The sequence below is a fragment of the Nestor notabilis genome, unplaced genomic scaffold, assembly GCF_000696875.1.
Source record: "Nestor notabilis isolate BGI_N333 unplaced genomic scaffold, ASM69687v1 scaffold4513, whole genome shotgun sequence".
In the NCBI taxonomy this organism is placed as follows: Eukaryota; Metazoa; Chordata; class Aves; order Psittaciformes; family Psittacidae; genus Nestor; species Nestor notabilis.
Window position 1 is genome coordinate 2,583 of NW_009923138.1, and position 24,223 is coordinate 26,805.

The 24,223-nt window shown below is 36.9% G+C and overlaps 1 protein-coding gene across 1 annotated transcript in view; it reads right to left on the bottom strand.

Moving 5' to 3' along the window:
* Positions 1 to 442: 442 nt before the first annotated feature.
* OXCT1 (3-oxoacid CoA transferase 1) overlaps positions 443 to 24,223 on the bottom strand; it is a gene marked incomplete at its 3' end in the record, with an annotated part of 65,309 nt that continues 41,528 nt past the window's right edge. Inside the window, exons 9-15 of the mRNA XM_010011969.1 lie at positions 23,434 to 23,541; positions 20,700 to 20,811; positions 20,112 to 20,206; positions 19,423 to 19,471; positions 16,131 to 16,203; positions 15,293 to 15,368; positions 443 to 532 (exon numbers count right to left, since the gene is read on the bottom strand). Of these exons, the coding sequence (XP_010010271.1) occupies positions 443 to 532; positions 15,293 to 15,368; positions 16,131 to 16,203; positions 19,423 to 19,471; positions 20,112 to 20,206; positions 20,700 to 20,811; positions 23,434 to 23,541 (603 nt within the window). The remainder of the gene's footprint in view (positions 533 to 15,292; positions 15,369 to 16,130; positions 16,204 to 19,422; positions 19,472 to 20,111; positions 20,207 to 20,699; positions 20,812 to 23,433; positions 23,542 to 24,223) is intronic.

Sequence of the window (24,223 nt, forward strand, 5' to 3'; positions counted from 1 at the left end):
AGCTGTCAATACCAATTTGATTGGCAACTTCAAAGGTAAACACCTTTCCATCATAACAAGTATTTAACCATGGGGAACCTCATTTTTCAAATTACTCTGAGGCAAAGAGTAAAACCTCTGGGGTAGCATCTACTGTAGCTTTGGCAATTGCCACCCTCATTAAACGTGTATAAAGTAACTAAAAAACTGTGTGCAGCTTCTGAACATCAGCTTAATATTTCTTTTTTTTCTTTTTTTTTTCATAGTGAATGATTCACTTACAGAGAAAAGGAACCATACTAACCGAGCTTCCTGTTGCACCTCTATAATAACTAACAGCAAAACTATCAAATCCTTACAAAGTAGTAGCATGAATGTAAGATGTCTTTTTCTTACTTTTTTATGCCTTTTTTTTTTTGTACAGTACAAAACACTTATCTAGAAAGAAATGACAAAGCCTTACCTTGGCTGAGTGCTCCATGGTGACAACCACTTTGGTCTGCGCACTGGATACCAGGTCCATGGCACCTCCCATTCCTTTCACCATCTTACCCTAAATTAAATTTTTAATGGAAATGTAACATTTTGACTATTAAAAAAAAAAAAAAGATAGAATATATTGGCTGCAAAGACAGCACAAGATATTTGTCTTTTCCTTAATAGAAATCCCACTTGTTTCATCAGAAATATATTAAAACACTAACAGAGCTTCACCAGAGCAAAACCAGCAGTCTCATTCTAGGCTTTATTTGATGCAAATAGAAGAATGATGAGTAGAATAATGACCTACTTCCAGGGCTGGTGCCCTTGTGTGTAACTTAAATTTAAGTAGTACCATTGGCTTAATGGTACTCCCTGACAGCCAAGAGCGATGAATTTGGTTCCAGTGGCTCTGACATTAAAAAAGTGAAATGTTCACTCTCCTGTTGATAGAAATGTCATTACTTCCGCCTTCGTTTATGAAATGTAGCAACAAGAACATCTGAACACCCTCCACCTGCCACTTGAGAAACCCATAGCTTGTATCACTGTATCAGCACAAACCGACCTTTTTGTTCTATTCCAGATGCCTATGGATGTCATTTCAGAACATGAGCAAATAAATGGATGTGAATCAGTATTCACTTCTGTTTGTCCCTCAAACCACTCAATGTTTTCTGCATCTATGACTCATTCTTCTCTTAGAGTGTCAGAATTTCACCTGTTATCACAGTAGCTGTATTATGGCTTCGTGTTCAACTACCTCTATTTTTACTTTCTGCAATGCTACAAACAAGGCAATAACCTCATATTCCACTTGCTGAGGAGGGCAAAAGGGAAGCAAAACATCAAGGTATTTTCATGATAGGGGAGGTCAGTAGGAAACACAAGGCAAGGAATTTTACAGCTTAAAATAAATTAATTTCTGTCTCAAGTGTTATGCATTTGCTGTCTTTTGACTGGTTATTATCTGTAATTAAATTATGGACAGCAATAGCATGTATCCTATTTTATGTTTTATAACCTAAAAGTAAATGGTTAATTGACTGGAAAACTTGCTAATACAAACCTTCTCCATTTTATTAGCTATGTGATTCAGTACTTTACTAGTATCAGTACCTATGGTCCACTGTATAAAACATATGGAAGATACTTATTTGTCTCTTGATCATGATGAAGGGAATATGCATGCCCTCTCCCCCCAAAAAACCCCAAAACAAACATACAAGGAAAAACAACCATATTTGCTTACTGTTTGTACTGTAAAGAAGAAATAAAATCTTCCTGTATCTATAAACAACCCCTTTGGAATTTCTCTCATCAGAATAATATTAAAATTAATCACATTAATTAACTTTACAACTAAGTATTTCTTTGCAAATACAAACCTGAAAAGGTTGAGAATATTTACCTCTGTCCTTAACTTCCTAGCACTCAGAAAATTCTCCATCCTACCCTCAAATACAGAGCTCTTACAGAGACTGCAATGACCTCCCGTCTGCCAAAGGCTCACTGACAAGATAATGCAGAATAGCTGAATACAATGGATTACCTCCCCAGTAACTCAGAATGTGTTTGCATTGAGGATTATACTATCAATATATCTGACCTGACAATGCCATTAGTTCATTTTGTAGGCCTTTTAGTTTTATTAGCTAGTAAACACCTACAGCAAGTAGGAAGTATCTGAAGAAATACGTGATGATGAAGGACAACAAATCTACTTCTGAAGAAGATGTCATACAGGACTCAGAGAAAAGACTTCATCCTTTTGTGGATGCAGAAGCCACAAAATGAAAGTTAAGTTCAAGAGAAGGACCTGCATACCTTTAAATTGCTACATCTACTCCTCCTCTTTAAGCAAACATACTCATCACTGTAGGGTGCCTGGTAAAGCAAATCAATTAAGCATTAATTCCAACTAGCCAAGTAATTACATGCTTTTATTTTGAGGAATATCCAAAGCATAAGAGCTTTACATCATTCTCAGTGCATCTACCAAACTCCCACAACTTGTTCTTTCCCCCACACCATACTGGTGTAGGGGACATCTACATTTTATATTTGAATTAAAATGCTTGAGACTCAAGTGATTCCCCAAAGACATTTTGTTCCTTTTTGCCTAGGATAAGTACGCAGAACAAAACAGTTTTGATATTTATAAACACTGCACATTTACAAGCAACAAGCAATTTCTCTTCCTTTTAAATTTTAATAGCATATTTAATTGCATCTGACATAAGTCAGACTGTTTTATTTGAATACTTTGCCTGTGATATGCAGTCTGTCATAAAAATAAATGTTTTCTCCTCCTGAAGACTGCTTGCAACAGCCACTTCTGAGGTGAAATCTCTGGTTTATAGTGCTGGATACTAGCTGAAGTGGGAACTATACATTTCACTTCAATAGTGTTAATTTTTATTTATTTTTTATCGAACAGGGAAAATTGCAGACAGTAAAACTGTTCATTCTTGGTTACTCAATAAGGCATTTAAGTGTAATGTAATAATGTGTACAAATTTCAATTGGTTTAAACAATAATAAAATAATACTACTACTACTAATTATTATTATAATAATAAAATGAGGTATTTCAAATAAGCAACTCATTTTCAGGTTTCCTGTTCCTTCTTACCATGTTGGTAAGGTTTGCATGCCCCTATACCCCCATGTATTTATTTAAGACTATTTTTGTTAGTTTCCAATTACATTGGTGGGGCTAGCTTAAGAAACCAGAAAGGAAGACTTAATTCAGTGGCAGAGCACTGCTAATTTGAAGCACTATTATAAAGCCCACTTCATCAGCAAGAGCTTGAAGTGAGACAAAAAGATTTTTGAATTAGCCATATGCTTTCTGAGGGGTCCAAGGATGGTAATATTTATACAGAGGGAGAGGCAAAGGACATAGAAAAGCTGTCAGTTTTCTTGTAGCTTCTCAGTTCCAGAAACAGTCCATGCTGCAGAGAGGAATTCTGCTTTTCCCATTGTGCTTAACCAGCAGTTCTTGTTAAGCTTCAATCCAAATAATCTTGGGCTGCAAGAGGTAGAAATTAGTTTAAAACTTTTTTTTTTTAGATATTTAGATCTTCTACAACTTCACAGCCATAACCACACAAAATTAGTGGAATTCCTTATATAATGCCTACTTTTTACAAACTAAATTATTTTGTTATTGTGGTGATGCAGCATCTTTAAGAAAATATGAGACAAGGGTACAAATCTTCTTATGTGATATCTTTATATCTGAGCATCATTTGTGTGGTCAAAATAACAATGTTAAAGGATGACCCACAGAACTACAAGCCAGTCAGTCTCACCTCAGTGCCTGGCAAGATCATGGAACATATTCTCCTGGAAAATATGCTGAGAAACATGGAAAATAAGGAGGTGATTGGTGACAGTCAGCATGGCTTTACCAACAAATTTTGTGGCCTTCTACAATAGGATTACAGTGTTGGTGAATGAGGAAAGACCAGCTGATGTTATCTACCTGGACTTGTGCAAAGCTTCTGACACTGTACCACACATTCTTGTCTCTAAATTGGAGAGACATCAGTTTGATGGGTGGACCACCCAATGGATAAGGAATTGGCTGGATGGTTGCACACAGAGTTTGTGGTCAGCAGCTCAATGTCCAACTAGAGATGGGTAACGAGTGGTGCTCCTCAAGAGTCGGTGTTGGGACTGATCCTGTTCAACATCTTTGTCTGTGACATGGACAGTGGGATTGATGTGCCCCTAGCAAGTTTACCAATGACACCAAGCTGTGTGGTTTGGCTGATATACTGGAGGGAAGGGATGCCATCCAGAGGGACCTTGACATGCTTGAGAGGTGGCCAATGCCAACCTCATGAAGTTCAACAAGGGCAAGTCCAGGTTCTGCACCTGGGCTGGGGCAATCACAAGCACAAATACAGGCTGGATGGAAATTGGATTGAGAGCAGCCCAGAGGAGAAGGACTTGGGAGTGCTAGTTGATGAGAAGCTTGACTTGACCTGGCAATGTGCACTTCCAGCCCAGAAAGCAATCCATATCCTCGGCTGCATCAAAAAGAGCGTGATCAGCAGGCCAAGGGAGATGATTTTTCCCCTGCTCTTGTGAGACCCCACCTGCAGCACTGCATACAGGTCTGGGACTCCAAACACAAGAGGGATGTGGACATGTTGAAAGTGAGTCCAGAGGAGGCCACAGAGATGCTCAGAGGGCTGGAGCAGCTCTGCTGTGAAGACAGGCTGAGAGAGATGGGTTGTTCAGCCTGGAGAAGAGAAGGTTCCGGGGAGACCTTAGAGCAGCTTCCAGTACCTAAAGGGGTTACAAGAAATCTGGAGAGGGACTTTTTACAAGGGCATGTAAGTATAGGACAAGGAGAAATGGCTTTAAACAGGAAAAGAATAGATTTAGATCAAACATTAGGAAGAAGTTCTTTATAAGGATGTGAGACACTGGCAAAAGTTGCCAAGAGAAATTGTGCCTACCCCATCCCTGGCACTGTTCAAGACCAGGTTGGATGGGGCTTTGGACAACCTGGTCTAGTGAAAGGTTTCCCTGCCTGTGGCAGAGGCATTGGAATTAGATGGTCTTTAAAGGTCCCTTCCAACTGAAATCACTCTATGATTCTATGAAAGAGCCTGAAAAAGTAATTTAGCTTAATAGTAATTCCTAAACAGAAACCTTCCTGTTGGTTTGGTCACTTGTGGCATCCAAGGCAATTTGTGGCATCCCAGCAGAAGCTTGTGAGCACCGAAGGTTGGTGAGACAGTAAGGATATTTTTCAAGAGAACGTGACGTTTTTTCACAAAGGTATAGCATACAGGAAATAACTTACATGAAAATCCAAACAGGCTAAAAAGAAGTGCCTGAGAGAAAAGAGGAAAGCTCAGGAGCCTTCCAAGCTTTTGAAGGTCTTGCAACCATGCTGGTGTCTTATACCTTTTCTTTATATTCCCAGGGGGAAGGACTTTTCTTCCATAACTGAAGTTAATACTACTCCAAACATCATAGGATAAAATGCACCTGAACTGATCTGATTGTGTTAAAAGAACATATACATTTGAGACAAACAGATTATCACATCACATGCTAATGACATGCTCAAGGAAGAGTGAGAACTGTGGTTAAGTGCAGAGTTTGAAGGATTAGTACACAGCTGGAAACAAAAGCTTGAATAATTCAGTTTAAAACTGAATATCAAAGGACAGCCAAGGTGAAAATGTATACCTGTTTGAAAAGGAACTAAGGTACTTCCCAATTGAGTCCCTGCCTATTTTGCCAACTGTCCTAATACTGTATTAAATAAATACCATTTAATCTGAAATTTCTCTTTCCTTCCATTAAATGAAAGAATACATATGCCTCACACTATGCTTAAAGTTAGTAAAAACTATTTCAGAAACTCTTACAGAAGATAATGAAAGCTTCTAGTTCAAAATACAGCTGTCATGCAGGCTTCCCAATCAGTCTGAATTTTCAGTCATCCCCCTGGAAGACGTTGAACAAGCTACTTAAGATGAGAGAGTGAAGACTTTAAAAATGTCAGTATGGTCTCTGACAGCTACAAACACAGACTAAGTGGCAGGTATGGAATCCACCACCAGTCTCAAGTTCCTTATGAAAGGAAATAATTATATCGTGCCAGTGATGGCTACTAAAATTCACAGGAACTGGAATTGCATGAACTTCATGGAATTAGGCCATGGTTTGGGTTAGAAGGGACTTTACAGATCATCTAGTTCCAAACCCTCTGCCATGGGCAGGGAAACTGAAATGAAGGTAACGCAGTAGATACAAGGTACTTCCATGACCACCATCGATGGTGTTAATGATGCAGTCAACAGCATGAACTTCAAAGTTTCCTGCTCTGTCCCTCCCAGCAGTTGCTGTGTATGCACTAACATACATTAGTCACATAGGTTTCCCTATCCATATAGGTTCTGTCTGTCTTCACAGATTTGCCAACTTTAAATGACATGCATAGCACAAGTTAGGAAGTCACCATAGACATAAGTAACTATTTAACAAAAACATTTTGTTAATTGTGGGGTTAGATGTGGCTGGTTTGGTGGTTTTTTTGGTGGTGTTGTTGTTGTTGTTGTTGTTGTTTGGGAATTGCATATTAGCACAGAGCTTAGCTTTGTACAAAAAAGATACCAAGCAGAAGGTAATATTAAAAAAATACATATGCATAAATCTGCTCTAACTACGTAACAATGTAGATAAAAAATCTTTGCCCATTATTAACAGTCCTGTCCAGTGTTTAAAGGAAAGGTACATTTATAGTTGATTTTAAAATGAAGGCCACTACTCTTCCAGATTTCACTTCCCATTTCTCCAGTGAAAAAGACTGGATAAAGACTTTATCAAAAATGATGGATAAAGCTGAAGATTAAGTTTTCTAAAATATACTTCCTTGTCCTATTTTCCACTGATTTGATGTCCTTATATGGCACAGTTACAGAATTATTGTAATTATGCTGTCAACTATGACAGCTAGATTAGACTTTACTCCAAGAATGTGACTGAATAAACATTACCAAGAAACAATGAGAAATCATTAATGGGATTTTTGTATCAGTAGAGCTGACAATTCAACAACAAAACAAAGAGTTAATACTGGCTGAAAGTAACAAAGCTGAGCAGACACTACATGCATGAGGGAGAAGGTATTTTTTAAAAGATGGCCAAAATAAAGATTTAGTTCTATGGCTCAGTCATACAGAAAATTACCTGGTTTTCCAGAATGTTAACCAGATATCTCTTAACACACACACACACAAACACACACACACACAGAGGGAAAAACAAATTTGAAAAGAATATACAATTTTTTTAAATAATGGAACATAAGTTCTTGAGTGACTGATACTTCCTGGCAAAATTTATTAATAACTGTTCCCTAAACTGTAACATACACAAGTATGTGCACTAACTATATTTATATCTTTACTTGCTATAACAAGAAAATTAAGGCAGCATAAAATATGTGCAAAGAAAGTTGGTCAAATTTTATTCCTTTATTAGTTGGTGAAATTTTATTCCTTTATTCTCCCATAAAATTAATTCAAAATAACCGTTGGCAACATATTCAAATGACTGAATGAAATTCAAATTAATACATTGAGAAACTGCATCTCAAGAGCAACTCAAAACAGTCTGTGACATGCTTATTGAAGTGCATGTGCTTCACAGTGGTGAATGTTATTTCAGTGTAATAGGACAGTTAAGCCTTCCATTTACCTTTGCATACTGTTTCCAAAACACACAGCATAGTGTGCAATAATTAAATATTACTGCCAGCATAATACTAGTCTCACTTGAAAGTGATGGTTCCATATCACAGTCACAATTGTTACCACTAACGCACAGATTAGGAGTCTTTTGACACATGCTTGTATTTTTGGCAGAATTTCTTCAGCTGCTCTCATTTTATAGATGCCTAATGCAAAGCAGCCACTTGCCACATGAAAATTTAAGAAAGTATGAATAAAATACCAACAGTGAGCTCCTACATTCCCTCCATGCAGTCTGGAGAGAAATCAATAAAAACAAAATTGATAGAACAGCCCTCAAAAAGGTGGAAGAAATAGGGCTAACACAATACACTCCCTTTCTCCTTTGAGGCTCCAGGACTCTTCAGTGGTGGTAATTATGTGTTGCAAGAGCTCTGCAGGGCTTCCAGGCACATGTTTGTTGGGAGAAAAGCAGTAAGCTGATATACTCCTGTAGGCTTTATTCCAAGACATGTGCCTGTAAATACCTAATAGCTTTTCATATTAAAATAATACCCCATTGAAACGTAGATTTCCAAGTAGAATAAGTAACTGCAGGTCCTGTCCTCCTTTGTTCAACTACTGCTGTATATCCCTTAGTCAGTCATGTCCTAAACATCAGACAACTTCACATTACTACTATGAGAAACACAGTCATTGAGCATAATTAACCTGCACATTTTCTATTCATACAGAATTTAGCTAATTTGTACTGCTTAATTCATTTTACAGTTAATAGCTCAAAAACGTTTCCTAAAATTTCTTGTAATGCTGTACAACTTAAAACAACAGTTTGACACACTCAATACCACTGAAATACTAGAGGAGAGTTACTAGACAGTGCATTTTGAGTCAGAAGTATAATAAGCCTTGTGCGAAGACTTTTATTCAAGCGAAGTGGCAAATAACTGGAAACAGGGCTTCTTGGAGAAGACCTACAGTGTTCTCAGGCATTCAGGGATACACGTCCTTTCTCCCATCATTAAAAATTATAATTTCAAGTCAGAAAATCTCTTGCCATGGAGCCCTCTCCTCTCAGATTTGGCACTACAAATAGCACTTAAAACCAAAACCAAACCCAAAAACCCATCCCAGAGTCACATACTCAGTTGGCCTCTGCCAGTTTACTATGATTTTAAAAATGTCTCTACCAATGAACATGCAGTTCACCTCATGGTCAAAGTGTCCAAAACTGTCCAGAAGATGTAATTTGAAGCTTTATGGAAAAACTACCAATAATGTATAAAATTATATTTCTAACATTAGTTTATACTGACCTTTACAGCTAACAAAGTAAAATATTTATTACTAAATTTGAATTGGGTTCCCTCATGCCTTCTTTTCAAATAATCTTCTTTGCTAATTTTTAAAATTTTTATATAATTTTATTGTAATTTATTTTATTGTTAATGCTTTAATCATTTAGGTTTGACTGTTACAAGTCAGAGCATTAAAAACTAAGACTGCTGCTTCTAAAATTCAAGGTTTATTTATTTTTTCCAAGAAGTATCAAGATTTACGTATCCAAACTGCATCACCCTGCACAAATCACATGACCCTCTTCCTCAGCCCCCTGACTGCATTACATTGCCTATCAAAACATGAATTTTATAATCCAGCAGAAGAATATACAAAGCTAGAGATAATTTTCTTGCTCAGAATTGTAAATAGTTTATTCTATTTGTAGAGAATAGAGATATTAAACAGGATCTGTCTCAGTAACACCTCTCAGGCTGCTGCTTGTTAACTGAAATGCAAGTCACTAGGATGTGAACCTGGTGGTTTAGGAAATTGTCAGCTTCCTGGACACCTTTGGATGTATCCCGTCTGCCCCTGTGGACTTACACGTGTCCAGTTTACTCAGTCAGTCCCCATTCCTCTTGTACAGTGGGTACTATACATCCTCCCCTAATGAAGTGTATCAGGTTGCTAACCATTTCTCCTTGGATTACTGGGGCTTCGTTCTGCTCCCTGTCCCTGTCTTCAAGCGCAGGGAGTTGGGTACGCAGTGTTATGATTAAAGACTGAGACAAAGAAGACATTAAGTACCTCAGCATTTTCCTCATTCTTTGTCACTATATTCCACACCCACTCCCCTCCATCCAATAAAGGATGGAGATTCTACTTAGCCCTGCATTTGTTGCTAGCATATTTATAGAAACACTTTTTATTGTCTTTTATGCCAGTACCCAGATTAAGTCCTAGTTGGGCTTTGGCCCTTCTCATTTTCTCCCTGCATAACCTTCTGACAATCTTGTAGTCCTCCTGAGTATGTTACCCTCTCATTAATGATATGCTTTGTAGGTATACTTTTCACCCATAACAAGTTACTGCCTACTGAAATATGACAACACAGACATTTCATCCATTTTGCTGTTTCATATTCATGAACTTCCAGCTGCAGGGCTCCTCTGCCTGGTTCAAAGTTTTTTCTGCTAGTGCAGCATGTCAGCTGTATCGGTAGTTATATTATTAGTATGTTTTAATGGCTAAGGGATGTTCAGAGATGCATATTAAGAAGACAGAGGCCCTTGTGTCACAGGGGAACATTTCAGAAGCTCTGGTGTTTTGTTTTGACCAATGCCCAGTCTCTTGACGTGTCACAGTGACAACCAGGTACGTTCCATTAGGAAGCCATACTTTGTAGTAAGGTATAGCCACGAAAAGGGGACAAACACCTGTTTCATTAAATGTTTCTATTCTGAGGGTCTCAAAAAGTCACCAGTAGAAAAGAACTACAGACAAAGCAAGTAGAGGCAGGGAGATGAGCAGTCAATCCCACAACTTTCAAAATCCTGAGTGACACAATGTAAACTGTCACAGGAGCCGGGACTGCTGTGACAGTACAGGTTCATGCTGCTACCCTGCCTGCAGCAGTTTCTGACAGTTGCTTGAGAGATGCAGACAGGTCAGATCCTGTGGCAGTCACTCACAAAGTGAAACGTGGCTCCATCCAGTGGCTCCCAACAGCCATGGGCTCCCATCCGCTCTGGTCTCTCTGCCCAACTACATGGTGGTGGCCTGATCGTTTGTCTTCCACCTCTCCTGGCCACCTTCTCCCAACTGCACTATGTTCCCAGGGAGTCCCAAGGGAAAAACCTACCTCTTTGCAAACTCCTTCTCCTTTCCCTCCCCAGAAATCCTTTTGTTAGTTGGAGAAATACCAAAGGGAGGAACACAAAAAGCCATTAAGTAGTAGTGCTTAACAGAATAAAACTACCAATAAATGACGGCGTTTAGGAAGTAACTTCTGCATAAGCAAACAACATTGTTTACTGCATGTGCTCAAAATATTGTAACCGTCTTCTTCCTTTACTCATGGGATTTTCCTCTGCATTAGAGATTAGCTTATGAGAGCAAAGAAAGGGCTATTATTGCAGTGAGCCTCCCTAGCTCAGTTCCTAATAATAAGAGCAAGTAAATACACACATGCACATACTAGGGCTCTTATGGGAGAGGAAGGGTAGCTTCATGATGGTACTATTCAAAACACAAAATTTAGAGTTATTACTTGCCTCTGAAATAATGGTGAATACCATCAACCCAAGAATCCAAAAGCTACTAGTGTGTAAGAAATACTTAAACCAAACCTAAATGCAAAGCTAATGCAAAGCTAAGTGAAAAATGTTACGATAATACAATTTAGTTTTGTTACACTGTGAGCTTTCAGCAAAGTCAATCTTTGTGTCACCCCACGCAAATCTTGCAACTAAAAAAAGATGCATCATGCTCATAATTCAACTTAACTGACAATGATATATCATCTTATTTACAGGAAAAGCTGGAAGATCTGAATGCCTGCATGCTGGTTAATCCCATTTTAAAAATCTGTACCGTAGAATGGTAATAACACCAGTAAAGCAGATTAAAAATCATCTGAACAACAAATCTCAAAACAAAGTAACCAGAAGGAAATGATTGATGATTTGAAAGGCTGGGTTTAGAGAGAGTCATAAGGCATATTTACTCGGAAGTATACACAAAGCAACTGCAAAGGAAATGTGCAGACAGACAAAGCTTTGTAAGAGTGGCAAATGAAGTTAGCAAAAAGTCACATATAGGCATGTATGCTAGTAAAAAGGTACACCTCAAAGGTAACAAAATGATACATAAAAGCTTCCAAAAGTTATATTTTATACTTTCCTATTTTAAAAATGCACACATTATTCATAAATTTGGGAATGAACAGAATGAAAATGCCTTTTCATAAGCAAAATATACAATTCCAGATATGGAAAATAATGCTCTTGATACGGATGCTAAACTAAAATCAGTATGTTCTAGAGAACATAAAGCATTTAAGGAAGGAGTACGGAAGTATGCATAGCTTTAAGAAAAATTCAAAATACAATCTGAGCTTCAAAATTTCACTAAATATATTTGTAAAGGGACCTATTTTACTAACACCAAATGCTGGCTTCATATTTTGATAGGTCAGATCTTGAAAAACAAGTCACAAAAGCTGTCAGTTAAAGAATTTCAACATCATGATCAGAAAAATGAGTTTAACTTCTATACGTCAAAAAGTATTCTGAAAGAAAGAATTGCACAAAGCTACTGGAAAAGCTAATATTACTTAGATCCGGAAAGCATTGTATGATGTTGTACATAATATTTGTGCCTGCAGTGCCTGTGAATGCTGTGCTTTTGTTCCATGTAAGTCTAGGACATTGAACAAAAAAAAAAAAAAAAAACAAAAAAAAAAAAAAACACCCCAAGTAAAAGCAAGAAAACAAGTAGTGAATTGCTCTGGTTCATGACATTACCTTACAAGATTGAATGTTCTAGTGAATAGCTTTCAGATTGAAAGCTATTATACAACTGCATAAAATTTCATATCCTGAGATACCAATATGGTCAGTCAAAATTACGGCGATTTTTTGGCATTAAAACCTATTCACCTATTCAGGAATGTCTTTTTTCAAACATTTCAGCTTCTTGAGCTCTCAGTAGAGGTACAATTTTGCTGGTTTAATAGGAACAATTTAGTGCAGGAATCTTTATTTATTACTTATTCACTGAGTATATTGAAGAATACTTCAAAATAATTTAATTTACTAAATCAACAAAAAAAGCAAATAAAGCTCCTACCTAAAATTCAACCTACCCCCTTCCACTTTCTGCTAGGTCTTTCAAAAACAGCTTGAGTAAACAGAAGGCTTTAATAGGTGCAGGAACATTTAACACTGCTTTTGCAGGACCAAAGGATTGTCAAAGAAGAAAATCTCAGGAGTTAAGTAATCCTGAATGCAAAAGAAAGTCTAGGGACACATTTATATATACAGTGACTTTCATTTTGCAAAAGTATAAAGAGAATGTCAGTTTAAGGCAATCCAGCTAAACAAAACCTAGAACTTATCTGACAATTGAAAGAAAAAGATGTACAGATTAAAATAATCTTGAAATATACTAATAGAAAAAAACTAAATACTATTAACCCCCCCAAAAAAAGTTTATACTATAACAACATAACAACCTACCTTTAAATATTTTTTCTCCTCTATCTTTAAGATTTTGACAGAGAATGCAATAATTCAGAATCATTTTTAAAAGCCACTATGGAAGCAAGTAATTTCTACTTGTATAAAACACTATGGCCACCCCAAATTAACATGAAGGAAGTGCTTTCACAAAAACAGAACTATTTCATCCAGTGAAAGAAAGGAGTAGTTCTTAGACTGACAAGAAAGAAAAAGTATCCTACTCAGCTTGTCAGTGACATGTACTTGCAGTATTGGACTGACAGAGTACATTTATTTATATCGATCATCTGAAAAAAATACATTTTACTAAACATAAGTGTTTTAAAGTTAAATTATGTAATTTGAGTTTGGGTGACTTATCATACCTTTGAGATACAAACCCATGCACAAATCAGGTGAAATCCAATTTCAGCTAACTGAGGTTTTAACTCCTTGAAAATTTACACTATCATACTTTTGTCTTGGCTCAAACAGCAAACCTAGGGTTAAAATTTACTTTGATTTACCCTTATATTTCAAAGTGTGTGGTGATTCCACCACAGAGGCTGGTTTCATTAGTTTGGATTCTAGTGACAAGTTTTTCTAACTCCAGACAAAAAAAGAAATTGGAATTGAACAATACAAAGCTAACCAGTGTTACCTTAATGCATGTCATACTCGAACTCCTACAGTGTATATATGACTGTCAGATTACGTTTAAAACACAGAGTTCCATCAAAACGCATAAAACGGTGATAAAAGAGCACACACAGGATCCCAGAGTGCTGCACAAACAGAAGCACTAATCTTCAGACCCCATTTTTCATACTATAAACTTGATGACAGCACAAGTAGGAGAGTTTTGAAAAGCTAGCACTTCAGTCAGTGGGGTCTGAAAAGATCTAGGCAGCACTAATCTGTCTGTTCTCAGCTGTGTGACCATAAAGTCAGGTTATGTTGTGAGAACATCTAAGGAAGACTGTTTTCTTATGTATTTATCTCCTCTGTGCTATATTCCAACCTAGCCATAACCCCTTCACATTCCCCACCATCACTCACACAGACACCTGGAATCACCCTTCACATATTCCATTTTCCCATGTCTGCCTGTACAGACCCTTTCTTTGTCCCCTCTTCCTAAAAGCAGCTTATGCTCCAGCCACTGCTCCATGACTTGTACACTCACAAGCCTGCTGGAAAAGTCACACAGACTGCTGGACTCAACCAACACTCCTCCAAGAGACAGGACATTCCTTGGGTTTTTTACCTCCTCTACCTAGTTTTCAGTTCTCGAAAGACTCTCCTGAAACCTTTAGCACTGCTCAGACAGATAGAAATATGCCTTATTACATCAAACCAGGCTAAAAAGAAAATTTGTTTCTAGACGCCTCTGTTACAAACTGTAGGAGAAGGTACCATATTGAAAATATTAAACTTGTAAACCATGAGAAAGATACATATGTTTTTTAATGTTAAAACATAAACTGTGTTCAAAGAATGGCTTAATGTAATCAGTTGCTTCAATAATACTGGGATTAGCTTGTATTTCTGTGGTTGAAACCTGTAGGAATTTTTTGGTGAACACAATAGTATTGCTGTCTTCTATTCAACATGGCAATGCTATGATCCTTTGACAGGAACACTGAGAAGAATAATTCAGATTTTTTTAAATTTTTTAAATTATTTTATAATTTTATTATGAGCTACTTGTTATTTTACACTTTCCTTCAAGTTCTTGCTCCAGGTACAACTATACAAGAGTTGACACTCTCAAGAAAAAGCTTCAGGTCTCAGCAAAAGAAACATAAGATTTGAAAGTCATAGACCCAAAAGGAAGGAAAAAGGCTTGCCTAAATAGTGTTTAACTTTTCACAATACGTAGCACAAGTATAATTTTAGGGGGCTCACTCCTTTTAATTGACTGCTTGGTGCCGGAAATAGGCAAGAAAACCTATTAACCTTAAAGTTGAATGTATCCTATATTTTAATGCTTTGAGCTTCACAACACCCATTATGCTACAGCTCTTTTCTCCTTTGCCTGATCCTCAGCTGCATTTATATTATCCTAAGTATAGTGCATTGACAATAGTACAAACATCTACTTACAGGAATCATCCAGTTGGCCAGGTCACCATACTTAGACACTTGCATAGCTCCAAGCATTGTCAAATCAACATGGCCTCTGGCAACAGAAAGTGTGTAATTAGCATTATCATGTTCAAGTAACAGCCCACAGATCATAACAAGCTTTTGTTCACATTCTTATTACATCAATATAAAAAAGGTGGCATACCACAGAGGTAGCAACCATTCTGTCACACTTGTAGCTGGGTTTTTTTTTCCCCTGCAGATATATCACTGATGCAAATTTTTCTACTGAGCCCCAAAAATGTTACTACTTTTTGTCTGGTTTTGGTTACTGCATGCACAGTCTATCAGTTCTGAACTCATACTTTAAAGTGCACTCCTTCGCGTATTTACATGCACTCATTATCTTTTCAGAGCCATTAGGATTTAGTGTTTGTTTGCATCCAACCTCCTTCCCCAATAAACAAACAAAAAACAGGTGCAGACGGTGAATTTCCATTAGGGAGGTGGAATGATGATCACTGTTGCAAGCTGAGCAAAGAGAATATACAGAGTGCAAGTACAGATTAGGTACTTGGAAATGACCAAAAAGCAGTTAAAACATAGTTACAAATGTGTTTATATATGGCCAGGTGGTGGTAGACATGAACATCTCTATAGTATCTGTTAGTTACAGTGTTTTTCTATTTCCAATAGTGTGACCTAATCCTCTGTAAACCACTACTGATTAAATCCATGTTTATTTTACAGGTTGTTAAATGCTAACCACATTTCAAAGAATTACTAATGAGTTCAGTCGCTGACTCAGTTTATTCTTTTCATGTTTCAAAAGATCAGGGTTTGTGTTGTTACGTACCCTCTTATCATTGCAAATGATTCATCGCTAGAGAAATAGGAAGAACCTGGAAGAACAGTGACTGTCTCCTTACCTGTAAAAGAAATCAGCTATAGTTTGTACGTATTTTGTCTCTTTGACAAATGAAGTCACAGCTATTGACCAAGATAAGGGTTTTTATCAAATTCCTTTGGATTCTGTACAACTATGGACCTGATTACACTTACCATGTCACATGTAAACCTAATCAATCATAATGAATTGTGTAGCAGTTTGTTACCGTTTTTAATGATAGGACTGCCTGCTTTTTGACTACCAACGGTTCCAGGCAAGACACCGCTGACACCAGAGGCTAAGATATCTCTGTGCATTTCAGCTTTCTGCTCTACCTACAGAAAAAGTGAGAGGTAACTCTTTCATCAGGAGAGAGGAAGGCTGCAAGGAAGAGTGAGCAGACCACTTTGAACAGTCTAGAGTGATAACATTGTACAATAGAGAAAAATGAATTACAGATCTAGTCTACTCTCTTTTTGTTAAAGTCCACCAAAGAACGTGCTTCTGTGTTCTGTACTGTCCTTTGCACAGTGCTTGGATCAAGCAATGGAGCACAAACAGAAGTGCCTTACTTTGACTCTGTCCAGAGCCCTTTCTGTCCTCTCCTGCCAGCACAGAATCAGTCTAAACAACAACCATGCCTATAGAGTGCCTCTGGAAAAGCGTAAGAAACACAGCTGAAGGTGAAATATAAACCAAGCATGTCTTTATCACCAGATGACTTTGTGAAGAAAACATTAGTGTAACAACAAAGGAAAAAAAGAATGAGACATCTTTAAAGTTTCCAGAAAACAGGGGAAAAGACAATGAGATTAATTAAGAGGATGGGAAAAAGGAAGGAAAAAGCACAGGAAATTAAAATGGAGACCTAAGTTACCTGGTTTAATTTACTGAATTCATTTGATGTATTTTATATGCCAAGATACTGCATGGGAATTGAATTTCAACACACAAAAGAGTATAGAATCAAGGTTATACAGCAGCCCTGCAGTCAGACCTCAAGAATTCATATTGTTAACATCCAGACCAACTAAGACTGCCTGAATTGTCTTTCACTACCAGGCCCTCACCCAAGGCAGTGGCAGAGACAGCATAGCCTGCAATCAGCTAGATGGAGTGAGAACCCTGGGATAAAGTGACAAGCTAGGACAGTGCTGAGTAGAAAGAGACACAGGCTGAGGACCACAGAATAACATAACAACAGTACCATATCACCCTGTAAGACAGAACTCTACCCTGGGACAAAGAACCCATACACATTTCAGAGAAATACAACTACATTTGCAGATAAATATTTAGCAAAAATCTAAACCAGGAGTGTATTTTGAAAATGTGGACATTCCAGTAGATGAATACAAACAGAATTAAATCCTACTGCTCTGCCATGTAGCTTCTGTTTTCTTCACATGCTTTTGTGTATTTAGCTGGAAAGCATCTAGGATGGTCTTAATCCAACTAAATGTCGGTGACCGGCTACTGAATGTTTGAGCAATGATAACAATAATTTTGGTGGTATAGCTGAGTTTCACCTATCCTGTGTCCTGTCTACTGCACCTTCAGAGGAAGATGTAAAGGTGCTTAACACTGAATTAACAAAACTAGAATAATCTTATTTCCAATGTTGCATTCTGACCTCTTAGATTAGCTTCATCCCTGCAAGATTACCTTTTCAAAAATATTTATCATCCATAAGATGATCTTGATTTGTTATTTGACATCCATGTAAGAGCTCAGTGATTCTTCAGAGTACTTATCAAGTTCTTGCATGTTTTTCTCATAGTCACTTTGTTAATGTGTTCATTTCTAATGTGCCTGTATTAGAACTTAAGTTCTAATGTGCATGCATATAATGTCATCTCTTATAGTAACTGGGTTTTTATTCTAAATACTTTTTTCCTTCCAGTGATACCTTCAATTTTAAAAAAACAAACAAACAAAACACTTTCAGTTCAAGCATTAACACAGCTCTCATATCTCTATGACATTTTCCTTCATGCAGTGTATCACAACAGTTACCTAGCTACTGGTGGAATGCTGGACTCAATGCCTTAATAATTTCTTATTTCAAATCAGACGATAGCCTTAAATAATTCCTTATTTAAAACATAATACTGAAAGAGGGGCAATAACATAGCAGAATGATAATGGTATCAATTAGTTAAGCCAGGTAGCAAATGTTTCAAGTCAGTGAATAACTGCTAGGCTGCACCCTCATATTAAATTAAAAGCCTGTTTGATGTCAGTGCTTCATCTTCTTTGACTTTTCACCATTTAATTGTACCTGCTAGCAGCCACTGACAAAGGTACTCTCTAGATAGATACATACTTACACCCCTATACACATATGTGTATGTATGTATATGTATACATAACTAAAAAATATAAAATGAATGTTTTCCATATGAAAAAAAAAAACCAGCTCTAAGATGTCAGCTATTGGTCTATAACCTATACCATTAACATTAGTGAGAATTTTTGTTTGTCACAATGCAACATATAGGTGCAATTTTACACAGAAACAGAGAACAGATTCAGTCACAACTTTCCAAGATGCAGTCACAACTTTCCATGAAGAAAACAGAAATCAGAAAAAACACATTAAACCATAAAAAGTGTACATTTTTACACTGTATGGTTACTTCTGAGGTGTCATGCCCCCAAACAGCTGGCTGAAAACAGTATGTGAGGACTGGCATTTCACCCTTAAAGTGGCAAAAGCAACCGTCTGCAGCAGAGTCCTCCAGTGGCCAGGTCCTGTTTTGAGGAGCTCTTTCCCACTGCCCTGGCCACTGTTCTCTCTCTAAATGCAAACGAGTTGCATTCCTGAAACTTACTATCCTGGAATAAAGCAGACCATCATACACAGGATGTTTTAAAACATGTCCCAAACACAAATCATTGAAAACCATTTTCTAGAAGACACAAAGCAAAAAATAGTGGGAGAACAAATCCACATTCACATCTAGGCTCAACAAAACAATCTCACTTCTGAAAAGGAAGATTTGACCCTTTACTGCCTGGCCTTGAGGACAGCTTCCTTTAGTAGCTACTAGAATGCATCGAAGCATAAGCTCTTTAACTAGAATGTTAAACATCTCCATTGATCAAAACCAACTTTCAGTTAAAACAAGACAAATGCATTTATATTTATAAACAAATAAAACAGGAGTCTGTGTTCAAATACTGAATCAAAATTATTTTTTCAGATTAGAAATGATTAATAATTTCCCATAAATTAAATTTATTTAAAATATTTTACCTGCATTAATCAGGTCTGGATCTACTTCATTTTCAAGTGGATAAGGACCCTGAAAACAACATAGATATATGTCTGCTTTATATTAAAATACATCTGACACAGAATTCATAACTTCTTTAGTATTTCTAATTCCACAGACATGCATTTTTTTAATCTTCAGCAGAACAAAGTCCCTGACAGGAGAAGCCACAATTTGCATCAACTATCATATGAAGACTGATGGATATAGTTTTAGTGGCTGTTAGAGTAGATAACCAGAAAGTTGGGGGTTTGTTTTGTTGTTTTGGTTTGGCTTTAACCAAAGTGATAGGCATTTTTCCGGAAAAGGTAGATAGGTGCAACTTCATAAAACCAGTGAAAAAACAGTGAAAATAATGTTCACTTTGAGCTCTATTTAAAATTATGTTTAAGCAGGCTTACAAGGCTTGGTCTTGAAAACTACTGAAGGTTCTGACTCCTTCCAGCAAAACATGTTCTTAAGAACATATTTAGCAAAGTAGCACTATAATCCTGAAACGAACATTTCCTGAAAAACTTCCCCACATTGCAGTGAGAATTTTATGATCATGAAATATGGCATATATTTTAATACAATCTTTAATAAAATTATCATCAAGTTGGAGTGGGTGGGGAATAAAACCACCTGAAAGGTAAGCACACCACAGTAAGGGACCAAGATATATTCTTACCAAACCCAGGACTCCATTTTCACTCTGTAAATGAACAGTTATGTCTGGACTGATGAAGTTACTGGCCAAGAGTGGAATTCCAATACCCAGATTAGCTGAAGAGAATAGGTTAAGACACAAACAGGAACATACGTACTGCAAACCAGTAAATTAAAAGAAGTTATCATTGTACTATGATTAGATTAGAACTGTTCTCTTCAGAAACACTTTCATTATAGTTAGATGCCTCATATTTGTAAATTTGTGAATTACTTTGCCATTTGGATTGTCTAACTGCATTCTGTCAAATGCTTTACATGATATAAAAATCCACAGTGCAAGTAAGCTTCATTTCCAATGTACGTAACTTTTTCAAGAAATTCTTCAAAACATTCAACTGCTAACAAACTTTTCAGATATGCTTGGAAAAACACTCCATGTACCCTGTGCCTTAACATCCTATATATTTCAATAAGGTGTTAATAAAATGACAGAAGCCCAGGCTCTGCAAAAGACAGTGAGCACTGTAATTAACCGATCTTAAACAAACTATCTGTGGTATTACTCTAGTGAGTCATCACTTTAACCTATAGTGCAGCTGAAGGATACCATACATGCCATCCTCAAACTCTAAAGCAGCCCGTCTGATGATCCTCTCCCTCACATTGTCTCCTTGGTTTTGTTTGGCCTTTGAGTCTTCAGGCTTTCGAATTGATAAGCGCTGGAAAAAAAGAAGTAATCATAAGTAAAGATTAGAATCCACATTCTTGCTTCTAACAACACAAAAGGCTGACGTGTGATTGCTCAGAGGTACTTAGTCTAAGAATAAAATTATTTATACATCTTCTACAGAAATACCAACCTTTTATTCTATCAATTTAAGTTTATCTAAGCCAATGAAGTCATCAAGTATCCCCAGTGATGGCCTTAGAGCAAAATGTTATTTCTTTGTCTGTACTGCCATGGCTGACGTAATAGACAACTAGTAAAGAAGGCACCAAGCATTAGTGCAAATATTAGCAAGTCTGAGACTCATTACCCCAGAGATACCTAAATAGATTTGTTAAATGTCAGCCTAAAATACAAATACTGCTCTCTTTCTACATTTAATTCAGTGGTGCTATTCTAGATTTATATGCATGAGACAGACAAATGCCAGTCATCTGAAGATACTCAGAGATAAACAACTGAATTTTCAAACAAAAATCTGTATAATCTTGCAAAATCTGCCTGAAGTTATTTCCTGAGATTTTCTGTCCTTAAGTTGATGCTTTTTAAATCACATGTTGGTGAAAATGCCATGACATTCCAGAAGTTTGTAAGACCTTTTTGAAAATTATTGTTTACATTATGTTCTTTGCCCATCTCTCCCATGCATATAAAAGTGCTCTGGGCAGCACCATGTCCTGCATCCCAATATATTTTCACATCCTTTCCTACTTCAGGCCATAATGAGCACATCATGCAAAATTATCCTCTGTTACTTTTCATCACTACAAAAAAAAATTTGCAGTGTCTTTTTTCTGCATATTGGAAGTCACTTTCCTCTCAGGCAGTCAGAAAGAGTCAGAATAAATCCTCTTGAATTCCCCAGAGACTTTCTTTTTATGCCTTGGCTATTTTCCCTAGAATTGCTTCACTTGCAAGTTACAGAAAAAGAACAGTCACAGAGGGTTTCTCTGCAGCAAAGAGAAGGTTGGATAGAGAGGATGACTTGCACTAGAGGGACTACGTTTAGGCCAAATTAGGAAAGAACTGCTATTTAAATCCAGCAAGAATTACAACAGACTAGCTTCTTTTTATTCTCTTTATTTCTCATCTCTCTTCTTACCACTATCATCCTCAACACTTTCATATGTACAGCCACTTCCTTGCATATAATCTTTTATGGAAGAGTAAATAAATCTGCCGTTTCCTTCCTATGCTTCTATTAATGAGAGGCACCACTGCCAGAATTACAAGATTACACAACCAAAAATAATCTCTGTTACTTTGCTGTGCCATTTATACTAGTTCTGCTACCCCATCCCTTCATTTCTTCCTTAAGCATATAGGTAAGATGGCAGTCAACTAGGTAAGTGTATTCACTTAAACAGCCAACTCAAAGAAAATCAGGTGTTTGTACAAAGGTCTTATCTGGACAGAGAGTCACCTTTTCATCCACTGCCAAACCGCAGTAAAAACTTTAATAAATGTAAAATGGATTCTGATCGCAAAAGGCAAAAGCTTTTATGTGAGATATTGCTTCCTAAATAGGAATACAGGCCATTAATTGCAGTATAACATAACATGCTCAAAGAAAGGGGAAAAAAAAGGAAGAAAAAAAGATATTTGACACATCTGTTTCCAGTGAAATACTCAACAACATGCAATATGTTTTTACAGAATGAACAGATGGAAGGACAAAAAAAAAAAAAAAGCTTTTTAACCTAGCATTCATGAAAGAGTTTACTCAGAGAAAAGGCCTTATATGACTTGCTAGGACTTTGTGACTTGATTTTAATAATAAAAGTTTAATTATTACTATTCTTTTCTGCACTTTTTTTCAAGATGTTTTTTTCCTTGTGTCATATATCTCCCCCTCCACCAGCTCTTCTTATGACATTTTGAATAATTCCCACCTCCAGAGTATGGAGACATAGGAGAAATACAGAATTTTCAATTACACTTTAAGAGCACTGTCAAATCACCAAAATGAATAATATAGGGACATAGCTTGAGTGGGCAAAGCCACAGAAACAAAGAACAATTATGTAATCCTCATTTTCTTGGATGTTTTCAGTGATGGAATATTATCGCTGTGATGTTGCTATTGACATCTTTTATTCAGACCAGAAATGCCACCGATTAAAGAAAAAGGCCTTTTCAATGTAATGCAATTCAATACACAGCACAAAAAGGGCCCTACACGCCTATGACAAAAGCTCTCCAGTAGAAAAGAAAGTATCTGATCATCAAAGACAGCTCATACTTAGTCTGCGTGCTCCACTTGTTGTGTCTGCAGAAGGTGAAGTGAGAGAAGGAAGGAGAATGAGGTAGCATTTTCCATCAAAATTTCAGCTGCATTAGAGCCCCCAGGGCCCCAGCCCCTACAGGCTGTTGCTCTTCAGTTATTCAGGGAATGAACCAGAGAGGCTGAGGTATAGGAAACAATGCTTGATTCTCAGGCCCACACCTAACTACTAACTACGTAAGTACCTACCCAAGCTCCTATCAAAACTCAACAGGCGTTTTTCACACTATTTTCTCAGTGCTAAGACTTGTTGGCTAGAGTAAAAACACTGTAAATTCTAAAATATCCACCAAGCTGAAATATGTTGTGACCAAACACTCAGCTACTCACTTCAATTCTCTTCTCAAACTTCTCTCCTTGTATCAGACGATCCACATAGATTTTGGGAACATGAATGTCTTCTGGGGCAAATGCTCCTATATCAACAATTTCTTCTACCTACAGAGAAAAGGGAAAGTGAAAATATAAAAAAAAAAGTATTCAACAGAAGATTAGCCATAAGGTTTCAAATATTAAATATACATTGGATCAAATCAAGAACACTAAGGAATAGAACAAAATAGGTGTGCCCTTTAAAATAAACCGGCTTAGATGCTTAGATTTCCTCTTCTTTCAAAGGACATTTCTACATACAAATTGAAAATAGTTTACATTTTAACAGTACAATTTATATGACCACGTTGAAAAAATATACAATATACAGTTACATCAGAATTGGTTTTACCTACAAATAATTTCCATTCAAACAGAGAGAAACAATATGCTGGCAACAAAATGTCAGGGTATAAAGCAGAAGTGTGAATTTTAAGGATACAAACAAACAAGCTGGCTTGAAGTTTCTCCGTGGTGTACTTGAAAATGAAATTGAAAGTATTTGAGCTGTAGCAATTGATTGCAAGAAAGATGTGAAAATCTAGAAGTCTCTACATTTAGTTAAGCAGAGATTCAGAAAAAATGACACCACTCCACACACAGCATATTTGAAATGTCACCTATTTGGAGCACCACAGACAATAGGATTTTCCTTCCTTCTATATCCAAATTCAGGGTGGTCTATCTGAAGACCCTGCTCTGGCCAGATGCCTGCAGCACAGACCCTCAGACATGTCTGGTGCTTTCA